Genomic DNA, 12275 nt, shown 5'->3' on the forward strand with positions numbered 1-12275 from the left:
AAAACAAACAAACAAACAAACAAAAACAAACAAGTGGATGAACAGAATTTTACCCAATTTTCTAAAAGAAAAAATGGATAATATGGACCTTTCTACAGTTTCTTAAAAAAGAACAACAAACAAACAACAAAACTACTAATCAACTAAATCACAAAACTGGTTAAAATTATTTCCAGATTCATTTCTTTTTTGGCTTAGAAAGGCAGATATAAGAAGACAAGTTTAATTAACCCCACTGATAGCAATGATTCTGCACTGTGTTTTAATGCAGTTCTAAATTAATCCCCTCTTCAAATCAACAATGCTATAAAATAAAGTGAGCCTACCCAATTCAATACATCCACCAATGCCAAGGAGAGAAGCTGCACTGTGGTAAAGAGGGAGAGTTATATAAACAGTGTCATCTGCAGTAGCACCAAATGCCCATAATCCAGCAGCTCCTTTTAGAATCTGCAGATGACTGATAACTGCAGCTTTTGGTAGACCTAAAAAAGACAAAACTATACATTACAGAGAGGTCAAAATTCACTTTTGTTGAGTACATGAGTATCCAGTCTGTTAAGAACTTCAATAATACTAATACCTTCCTATATTCTAGAGCCAATTTTTCAGCTAGCCACTTAACTACACAGACATCTAAGAACTTGTTTGCAAGTTTAATGTGGCACTATATCTGTTGGTCCTATAGAAGTAAGAAATATGCAGCAGGTCATAGGTGCATAAACTCACTGCATACTGGGTCATCTGATTCAACAACAGATGGTCCAGGATGTGAAAAAATATGAAGGAGCTCCAGGCCTGATGTATAGTCAAAATAGACAAGGTAGGTGAGGTAATATCTTTTATTGGACCAACTTCTGTTGGTGAAAGAGACAAGTTTTCGAGTTTATGCAGAGCTCTGCTTCAGGTCTGGGAAAGGTAACCAGAGTTCTTGTCTATCGGTATAACTACCCACACCCCTGAGCGATGTAGTTACAGCAACCTAGCCCCCTGCGTAGACAGCACTAGGTCGGCAGGAGAACTTCTCCCATCAACATAGCTACTGCCTCTCGGGGAAGTGGATTAACGAAGCTGAAGAGGAGAGCTCTCTTTCATTGACTAAGAGCATCTTCATTAAAGCACTACAGTGGTACAGCTGCGTCGATGCAGCATTTTAAGTGTAGACATGCCCAGAGTGTCACAGCTAAATACAAGGGTAGAACAGATCCAGTGTCTTTACTAACTCCATGATTTTTGGTGTCTAGCAGAGTTATGAAATTAAGTTCCCTTTCCTTAGAGAACGAGGACTGAGAGGTCAGATACGCAGTGATCATTTTGTGAAAAGTGTTCACCCATGTTTTTATCTTTTATCATTTTTCTGTGTGAATTCCTTCGAGGGTGTAGATTGTCTGGGTTCACCCACATAGTTATTAAGGCAGTTAGTGCACTGGATGAGGTACAGCACATTGGTGTGATAGGCATGTGTAGGACCCATGGATCTTGAAAGGTGTGTTGTGGGGGGTATTGATCATCATAACAGTGAAGACATATCTGCAGGTTTTGCATCTAGTGTTATAGTGGGGGATGGTACTGCTTTGAGTTGGTATGTCCTGGTGTATGGGGAGCATGCTTCTGATGATGAGCTTGGCGAGGCTAGGGGGCTGTTTGAAGGCCAGAAGAAGGAGTTTGGGAAATATTTCTTTCAGGATATGGTCCCCATCAAGTATGGGGTGCACGTTTAATGATACCCTGTATGGGTTTCAGCATGGGATATTAGGTGACAACTAGGGTTATACAGTGGGAAGTTTGTTTCCCCTCCTGTATTAAAGCAGGTTCTGTCAGGGTATTTGGGTGGCCCGTTCCATGATGTGATCTACTTTTCTGGTGGAGTTTCCTTGTATGGTGAAGGGGATTTTAAGTGTGTTAAGGTTTGTACCTGGATTCTGGCCTCAGAGCACATTCTAGGATATCTGAGTGCCTGGTAGAAAACAGATTTCTTGGTGTGTTTGGGGATGGTTACTAGATGTGTGAAGATAAGTGTGGTGATCCATGCATTTCCTATGTATAGTTGTTTATAGGGTTTCACTACTGAAGCTAATCATGGTGTCCAGGAATTTGATGCTGGTGTGGTAGTACTCTAGAGAGAGTTTCATGGATGGATGGTTGTTGAAGTTGTGGTGGAAATTTATGACATCACAGCTGTCATGCCTTTGCTCCATTTCATTTTGTTTTTTCCCCACACACAGCAACTCATGTGTGGATGTGTACAGTTTCTTTAAAACTTAACCAGGGATCCTGGTAGGAGGGAGATTGGGGAAGGTTCTAGGCACAAGCACTACAGTGAGGCAGAAGCTTTAAAAACAGTATTTTCCTTATTTCTAATCCTTGTTCAGTGTTAGAAGAAATCAGCTCTTTCTGTGATTCTTTACTACATCACATGACACTGATTTCATGGCATCTCTCTCCAGTAAGATTCAAGGGCTTTCCTGCCTCTGCTTCCCACCCCCCAATCCCAAATGCTGACTCCTTAGAAGATGATGTGGGACGCAGCAAGATATTTGTCTTCTGAAAAGGAGTTCTAGAAGAACTTGTTTCTCTTTCTTGTGCTCCTGGATAAATGCTGTTCTCACATTGGAACACCATCAGCAGTCACTGTTTAAACTCAAAAAAGACAAGCAAGGACTGCAAAATTGATAATCTTAAATATACAAAATTAAAAACCAATTAGGAGTTTATATTAAATAAGCTAAACAAGTTTATAAAGCTGTATTTGGGGTGAGAGCCACTCAGAAGTGCATATCATTTCCAAGGATGATAAATAAATTATACACTGCAGGACAAAAGACTTTCCATACTGATCAGATCAATGGTTCATTGAGTATTTCCTCCTGTCTGGCTCTGACCGTGGCCTCTACTTGACATTCCAGAGGAAGACAAACCTGTGCACTCAGGTCCCACCATATCATACCTACCAATAGCTAGTTGTGCAGTGCTTTATGTAAGGGAAAGATTCCTTCCTTTAGGAATCAGCCTTCACTCTTACTTTAGCATGCATAATCACAAAATTATTTTATTGATCAAAATAATCTAGCACTTTGAAAAAATCCATCCACGGTTTTTGCTTTTGATTTCCCCTGGCTCTAGATTCCATAAGATGACTAAAAGCTGCACAACATTTTATTTCCTTTTAACTTGGCCAGTAAATCTAGACTATTAATTATATCAGCAATCATGTGTTCTTGTATTATCGGAAAGCATGAAAAGGATGGATGGATTTGTTTGCCCTAGATGAATCAGATTGCATGAGACATGATTTTAAACATAATGATTCAATTCCCTCTAAATTTTTTTCCATGCTAAATAACTGGTCTTTTTGTAATCACACTATACTTAAAAGAGATAAAGTTTCAGTATGCATGGTCTACATACAATCACTTAAATTTTCTTACCTCTGTAAGTAACTAAACTATAGTAGATTAATTCTGTGCATTGCATCTTTCCACTTCAGCTTCATATGGAGGCCTTAAATGACATTGTAGAAACTATGTTATAGACTACCTAGTGAAGTCTATAACATGATTTAGCTAAGAGAATTCAGAACAAAATTTCTATCCACAGTAGCAAGCTCTGCTATATTTTTTCACCACTATTTCAAACATAACTGATCTCTGAATAACGTTTGCAACAGTTCTGTTTTTTTAATTACTTTAAAAATAAATAGAATTTAGTTCTAAAATAAACTAATGTATGGTTCCATGGAGGCAAATAAAATCAATAAAATAATTATGCTTGGGCAGGGGAAACAAGTTGTAAGATGCAAGTTATTTTTAAAACATCTCATGACTGAAACCACAAGTTAGTTTTCAGTTGATTAAGAAACACCAATCTGTTTATCCTAACAACATCATGCTGCTTTTTATGTCAGTGATCAGAATTTTTTAAAAGTCTTAACGTCTTAGCCACTGGAGCAATGGTAATGAACCCAGCCATCTGTTTCTAAACTAAAAGGCTAGTAACTTAATCCTATTTTCTGTCTCTTTGGTGACCTGCATTCAAAGCAACTTAATGAAGACCCACTTCATAATAAGTGCATAGTAACTTGTTTTGAAAGGATGTTGTAAAGTTCTAGATGTACACATTAGTTCTATGGCTGTGTTATAGAATCACAAAATATTAGTATTATGTTTGCAGTGTTGATTAGCAGGCACCAATAATAGTAGTTATTTAATAAAAGGGCATAATGCCCTGCCCCAGGATTTAAGAAATTCAGCTGGGCAGGGGAAAAGGTGCTACCTTTGCGGGATGCGGAGTCAGAGGGATCCTCTATGCCAACAGCCTTGGAAATGACCAATGCCTTTCTTGAGCTCCTGATACCTTCTCCTATAGACTGAGGTGAGACTTTTAGAGTGTCTGATACAGACAAATTAACTGATGGTTTCATATACAGTTTCAGGAAATGATGGAAACACAAGAGAGCTGTACCTGTTGTTCCTGAGGTAAAAATGTAGAGTACGGAGGACTTGAGGTTGTTTGCAGAGCGGAGATTAACTGGTACACAGTCTTCAGATGCAGCTTCCAGTTTGTCTAAAAGGGTATTAACACGTGGCAGAGTGCAGTCTTTTGTCATTACCCAAATACCAATATCTTTTTGGAGGCTAGGAAGAATTTCCTCTAATGTCCCAAGCATATCTTAAAAATAATAACAACATTGTGTTACCTATTTTATAATGTATTTACAGAAAGCTAAACTTAAAGCAAGTTTTTCAATGTTTTAGAGTTGTGTTAGCAAAATACAAGGAGACGGATTCACCTCTGTGAAAGTAAAGGAATATAACCAGGTGCTGATGCCCTGGGGGTGGGGTGGACTTTATGTAGAAAAGGACAAGCAATGGTACATACAATTGCGGTCACTCCCATGCTTTAAATTTCAGCCAGCACTCCATAAAAACTCACTAACAATGACTACCATCTCTTGGCCATACCTAATCTTGGGTAGTTTACAGTCATGTCTCAGATGAGAAGTGCAGTTAATGTTTCTCACCAGATTTCATCTGGCAAGATAATCTGCTTTCATGCACTGCAGTTTAGTTATGGATACTTGGGCTGGTCTACATTGCAAAGCTAGGCCGGCTTAACTATATTGCTCAAGACTGAAAAAATGTCACGCCCTGTGCAATGTATTTAGGTAGACCTAAGCTCTGGTGTAGACAGCTCTATGGAAAAATCTTCCATTGACCTAGCTACTGCCTCTTGGAAAGGTGGATTTACTACAGAAGAACCCCTTCCATCGCTGAAGTAAGTGTCTGCACTAGTGACACAACTGCAGTGTTTCTAGTGGTCTGCTTAACCCAAAATTATCCCCTTGCAAATGGCATGGCAGAAAACAGCAACAGATGTCACCATCCTCCAAACATACACAGACTACAAGTAAAAAATGAGCAGCTATCATGATTTATGGTCTCTTGTGTTTCACATCCCTAGAAATGTTTGCAATTTTATGTAATTGGTGCCAAAAAAGCATTGGCTTATTTACAGAAAACTATTTTTCCCATGTTTAGGACTACTGAGCATAAAGAACACTAAGAAATTAGTCACTGATTTTATGGTCGCTCATAATTTCAGGTATAATTCTGATCTTTTATTTTTCAGTGCAGTAGTCAGAAATAAATTTACACTGAGTTCTTAATGTATTTGAGAAATATTAATTATATTTAAACTGCAGACAAGTCAAGAAAGAAGGGGGCTGTGGTCATAAGATTACCCTATCCTCTAATCAGGCAATCCTTTCTAAGGGGAAAAATATCACAGTTACAGTCCAATTTAAACTATCATTTAGCAATGACAGAAAGGCAGCAGTTCCCACTTCCTAGACTAAAACACATCTTCCTTATGTTATTCCAATTAATTAAGATCATGCCCCAGACTGAAAATATCCTTGATTTACTGCTTCCACTTTTAAAATTACTCAATTAATCTAATGTTTCTGTGTACAGGTTTGTTTATTCACCTAGTATTGAATATTAATACCGTGAGTCGGTTCTACAAAAGACTTTTCAGTTGCACTCTGCTATTAAAAACTTGGAACAGTATCTGAACAGTTTGTAATCATTTGTTATCTTGAAAGAGATTCCAGGTTAGATAGGAGAGCACAGCAAAAAACCATAAGCAATTTCCTGAAGGAAAAAAAGGCAATCGGAAATAGCTAAATATTTTCCTAATATTAAAAGAGCCAGAAACCTTAGATTAATTCTGGATAATGTATGAACAATGTGAGCTGAAGATAAACTCTCCATTGTATTTCCAAAGAGCACTTATACAAATGTAAAAAGGTCCAAGACTATGTCCAATGCTGATGTATTGTTTAATGCACACTGAATTTCTCCACCAGATGTTTTTAAAGAGCCTGCTGCTCATTCTACACTTGTATTACCCATGTTTCCAGAATAAACAGCTCTCTTGGAAGAAACACAATACAGCATTTCTGGTGGTGCCTGGTACATGTACATAAGCAGATGGTAAAGCAAGCCATAGGTTGTGAACTTAAGCTTTCTCTATTTTGTTTATTTTTTTCTTAGTAACGTACTATTAAACTTTAGGGTTTGTTTTGCAGTGAGTTATTATTAGCTCTAATCTTTAACTATAATAGAGTAAATAGCAGTCCTGTATGTTATTTACATAATGTTTGTCTATTCAGAATGTATTAACTACTTAGCTTTCCTGGGAAAATTCATGTGTTAATGGAGGTGGAGCTCTCCCCACGCCCTTTTCTCTATTTTTCCCTCTCCTGCTTCCCTATGAACAATTGAGCAGGTTTGTGACATGATGTGAACAACCTTAATACATAAATAATTGTTAATTGTGACCTTAGAATAATAGACAAAATACCTTTTGGCTTTAAACTGCCTCCTGCATTGCTAGTCATACAAAAGGTTTTCTCTATTTTTCCAAACAAAGAAATAATGCAAGTATTTATTGGCAGGCAGATATGAACCCACAGTAATAACTGATCGAAATCAGATTATGAGATCAACTTGTACTGAACAAAATCTTACTCGGTTCATTCAAAAAGTTTTATGAAATATTGCTGACAAAATATTTGAAGGGCACTGATGCATATGCTAAATAAGCTGTGACAACCCAGGTAGCCACCAATGATCCTTTTAACAATAAAAGGCCAGTCCCAAACTCCCCATTTTTAGATTCATTCCCTCCATATACTTAGTTCCCTGTCAAAAAGGCTCTCTCTGTTCCTGCTAAATTGTGTTCAGCAAAAGCCAGAGGTGCTGGAGGTAAGGCAGCACCTCCTGGTTTGAAGTTATTTCCATTATATACGGGGTTTACAGTTTGGTTCAATGGCTTTCAGCACCCCCACTATAAAAATTGTTCTAGAACCTATGGCAAAAGCTTGCAGGTGTCATCAGATGTAGCTAAGAATCTATGTTGCCTGCCATTGCTCCCTTGAAATGCCATTGAAGACTGTGCAAAAGATTCTAGAATGTGTTTAGGAACTACAAATACTTAGTGTCTATTACTGATCAAACGCTGGGATGTATCTGAAGGAGGCACTGACTCAGGTAGGGGACCCAGTGAGTTTCCAGGGAAGGGAGAAGCAAGCAAGCAAAATGGGGAGCCAAATCCCATCTTGGAACAGTCCATAAGAGTCCACCCTGCATGTCTTTAACTCTGTGCTGCTCTGGATGTCTCATAATACTTATTTTTATAATTTAGTTTAAATAATCAAATTAAATGTCAATTATTATCAAATATCTATTTTATCAAGAAAACAATTTCCCTTTTAAAACCTGATTACGGATCCTGATGCTTGTATGTCACAGTAGCTGTTCTGAATTCACAAGCACCTGAAAATATCTCACTCACTCCCCTCCTCCAGGACATTCACAGAATATGATCTAAATTCATTCCTAGTTTATCTTGACTTCTGCCAGTGTAAACCAGGGTTCAGGAGCCATAGCGACAGGACTTCCACAAGGGCACACAGCCGTGGCAGAAAGCAACGGCAATTTCCTCTCTGCCAGGAGGCTCCTAGGCAGTCAGTGAAGCTGGGGGAAAAAAGTGGGAAACACTGGCCAAAGAGGGGCCATAATCAGAACGGCTAGGGGATATAATTCTGCATATCCCCCTAAGCAGCCTATGTTGTCAGGGGCCGCTGACAAAGCAACCCTCTCTCAGTGGAAAGCCCCAAGCAATGCCAGAGCTGGAAATACTGTTCAGCTGCCATTATAGGTGCCAGAAAGTTCAATGTGCACTTTCCTGTGCTAGTTGGGGTGACTCTGGTACTACGCCTATGCTGTTAACACTTACTGCTTCTATACAACTTCCTGCAGTAAGGGATACAATTTGCAGTTACAATTTGTTAAAAATGCTCATTTAGCCTAGGTAGGACTGCATGATTTGGCTCCTTTAAGGATTAGATTTCACTGCCCTTACTCATCTTAAGTAGTATCTTACCCATATTGAAACGATAGGGACTAACTGAGTAGTAAGGGTGGTAGGATCTGGTTGTAAGTGAGCAAAAGTTTCACAGACATGAATCTCCTCCTTCCACTCTAACACTAAAGAGCCTCAATCCATCAGGATTAACTGTCTTAAACTATTACATTGAGATATTATCCACATTTTGAATAAGACAGGTAGTGAAAGAGAAAAATGTAAACTCAAAAGGTCATTATTAGAGATGGTTGGGAATTTTTCAACCAAACTTTTTTTTGCCAGAAACTACTAACTGATTGAAACTGACCCATTTTCTTCCACCTCCCAGGTGAGAGTCTTCCACCAGGCTATGCAGTCAGTCTCTCCTCCCCCCCGTCTGGCTCGCTTAGTTATTTATACAAAGTGGAACAGCCCCAACAGGAGAGACGGAAAAAGCCCTCACCTTAGGATAGTCAAGAAGTGGTTACGGCCCTCACTTGGGATATGGGAGATCAAGCTCCTACTTGGCCTCATTTGCAGGGTCTCCCTCATCACAGGTGAGCGTCCTAATCACTAAGCTTTTGGCTATTCTGGGGTCTCACTCTTAAAACTTCGAAAAAATTTAGTTTCATCACGATGAGGAACAGGAAATTTTTTGAATGGGATAGGAAAACCATCTCCCACCCACTGTAGTCATTATGTGTTTTGTGATCCTGCTGAATTTGCATTGCAGCGCTGGTTCTAATTTCAGTAGCTTGCGTAAATAACACTCTTCTCCACTCATATTTTTCAGACACTTGTACGAACAGTAATACAAACTGTAGTACAAAACATCCAATGAAACTAAAAATAATCAGGGGGAAGTTTTAAGATTACTTTTAAAAATAGAAAATCGCCACCGTAGACAGTATGTAGAAGGAATTCCACCAATCAGGTGAAAAGGGTGCAAAATCCCTCTCTCAGCCTAGTAAAGGCACAGCAATACATAGAAAACCAGAAACAAGGCACAAAGTGCAGGTTGAGGTAATAATTTTAGAGATGGGACAAAGCTGCATATTTAGAGTGTAAATTTTGAAACACACACACTCCAACCCCAAAGATCAGGAGTGTTCCAGTCTGAGATTTTGCTTAGTTTTTTTATAAAGATGAAGAGCCATTTGCAAAATTAGCACCTGGATTTGGATGCTGAAGCTCTTTACCAATCAAGCTGATTTTGGATATGTGGTTTTGGTTTGAGGCCCTTTCTCATAAACACTAATTACATTGTACAATACACGCAGGTCAAAAAAGGAGTTCTATCTCCTCTGAACACAACAAAAATCCACCCATAATTTGGAAACTAACACAAAGTGAGCTACCCCTGATTATTACATCCCTCTCCTAAATGCTAGTTGTCTGTTGTATGTTTGCAGGGGTCTCATCTCCTCTATGCCACACAAATAACACAACTTTTTTTAGACTGTAAGCTGCTTGGGTTAGGAATAATATCCTCATAAGCCTACCACACAAAAGGGACCTGCTCATGATTTGGGGGCCTCTTGGTACTACTTTAATACATCATCTGTCTAAACCAGGTCTCCAAAGAAAGGACGTGGGGAGAAATGCAGTGTATGAGGTTAAAAGCATAAGTAAGTATATACTGTACCTGCTCCCACAATAAGTATCTTGGACTCACAGCTGCTGATACAATGCAGAAGAGACCTGGATCGGATGTTGAAGTTGAGGAAAGCCACCACACAGCCCAGCTTGGCCACTCCAAACCACACATGGATGAAGTCAGGTTCATTGCTCATCAGCAGGGCCACCGTATCCCCCTTTTCCAGAGCTCCTTGTTGCAGGAAAACCTGAGCTACCCTGTTACTCCTCCTATCCACGTCCTGGTAAGTGTGAACAGCCCCTTCATAGAGGATGAATGGCTTGTTGGGCTGCCTTTCAGCTTGTTTCACAAACCTGTCCAGCACCGTGAAAATCTTCCCTCGCAGCCTGTAGATCTCCACGGTCAGCCCATACTTTATCACTTTAAGCAGGTATTTCAGGTCGTGCCAGAAGTAGGGGAAGAGGAGTTTCTGGATGAGATGCAGGGAGACAATCCCTGCTGCGGCTCCCGTTACCCAAAAGGGTAACATCGGAACAACCGGAGCAAACAAGCTGCGAACAACAAGCAACAGCAATTGTTGCAAGCGCCTCACCCACCCAGCAGTACTAGGGTGCTTTAATGGGGTCCCTGAGTCTGGAGAGACGGGTCAGAGTCCGAAAGGAAACCCGGGAACTCCGGCAGCTGTCCCCCAAAGAGCAAGCTGGGGGAACCCGGGGCGGGAAGAGACGCGCACGAGCACCTCAAAGAAGCTCAGAACAAGGCAACAGGTGGAAGATGGGCAGCCCCACAGCAGGCTCCACTGACCAGCGCGAGCCAAGAGCTCCTGCTGCCCCCGGGGTCCCACCGAGCGGAGTGAGCCAACACCCCCTGTCAGTCTCCAGGCAGAGCCAGGCAAGTTTCCTGCGTTGCACTTCCGAGCCTCGGCGAGCAGAGGTGGCAAGAGCCCCCTGTCCTCCCAGCAAAGGGAGGGGAACGCGCCACGCCGCGCCTACGGCACCCAGCGAGCACAATGAGCCCACGGCCCGTGGACACCCAGGGAGTGGAGCGGGACTAGGGAGGGTCCCCTGCGTTCACTAGGCAGAGCAAGGTAAGTGCGGCCCCCCGCCCCAAGACCCACTGAGTGGAACAAGCGTCTCCCCTACACCCCCGGGACTCACTGACTAGCACGACCTCCTGTCTGGGGCTAAGGTCAGACAGGCACTTGCGGAGAAGACGGGTGGGGAGTCTCGGTGCTGCGATTCCTGCTGCGCTCCTTGCATAAGGCGAAGCTAAAGCTTCTGCTGCCTCACTCCACCCCTCCGCTCCGCTGGGAGCAGCGCTGGGGGACGGCCTTTGTATATAACAAAGGAAAGGGAGCCGCCCTCTTCCGCCCCCGGCTCAGGAGCTAGCTGGCTAGCCGGGCACGCTACTTGGCCCTGGCCAAAGCCATTGCTGGAGCCAGTAAGTAAAAGTGGGAGTCTGGACCCCGGCAGAGCAGACGGGGTGAGCAGCGGGGATAGGCTGCCTACAGCTCTCACTCAAGTGAGACAAACGTGACTAGTGTTACCATATGTCCCACTTTACCAGGAACCTTCTGGCTTTAGCTCTTTCCTGGGACATGTGGTCATAGTGCTGGCCCCTCTCTCTGCTTCAGCCCAATGTCCCCTTCCTCTCCCAAGCCCACAACGCTAGAACCCAGCTACACATATCTTAACTCCCGAATCAGTGATCCCCCAGATACCTTTCCCAACAACCCAGTACCGTTTGTGATTTATAGTGTATCTCACAACGTAATATTCCCCCCCCTTAAAACAACAGATCTTGGAGCCAACGGAAATGAAATGTGTGACAATCAAGTTTCTGGTCCTCCTGGTTGTGGAGAGAAGCTTGAAAATGTGACCCAAGTGCACCCTGAAGTTTAGAAAACCAGAAGGTAAATAAAAAGAACCCCCAAAGTGTATTATTTAATAATGTTATTATCTTGATGTCAGTCACCTGATTTTTGAACACTCGGGGTTGGCAGTACTAACCCCCCAACAAATCCAGTGTACCTCACCCAAGTCCCTTTAAACATGGCAGCTCCCCCTCCATCTCCTTCAAACACCTCACTACAGTAACCTGCCTCCTCTCAACCCAGAGGCTCCCACTAACCCCTGATTGCTCCAACCTTCATCAGATCTGAGGCACACCTCTCAACCAAACTCATTTATTCTCAGACTCCTCAGGGAAGCAGAGTGGTTGCCTTTCCCTCCCTCCCTCGGCTTCTGGTGGGGGTGGCCTACTGGCTTGC

The 12275-nt window shown here is 41.8% G+C and overlaps 1 protein-coding gene across 2 annotated transcripts in view; it reads right to left on the bottom strand.

The window, feature by feature from the left end:
* Positions 1–10551, bottom strand: part of SLC27A6 (solute carrier family 27 member 6) — a 58077-nt gene extending 47526 nt beyond the window's left edge. The window contains exons 1-3 of one of the 2 annotated variants that reach the window (XM_029911712.1): positions 10055–10551; positions 4462–4563; positions 327–485 (exon numbers count right to left, since the gene is read on the bottom strand). In XM_029911712.1, coding sequence (XP_029767572.1) covers positions 327–485; positions 4462–4563; positions 10055–10535 — 742 coding nt within the window. In that variant the 5' untranslated portion in view covers positions 10536–10551. Of the gene's footprint in view, positions 1–326; positions 486–4461; positions 4669–10054 lie in introns of both variants that reach the window. The other variant, XM_029911711.1, reaches the window with a different exon arrangement.
* Between the last annotated feature and the right edge of the window lie 1724 nt (positions 10552–12275).

Source organism: Terrapene carolina, unplaced genomic scaffold, assembly GCF_002925995.2.
Source record: "Terrapene carolina triunguis isolate 2854851 unplaced genomic scaffold, T_m_triunguis-2.0 Scaffold113, whole genome shotgun sequence".
Lineage (NCBI taxonomy): Eukaryota > Metazoa > Chordata > Testudines > Emydidae > Terrapene > Terrapene triunguis.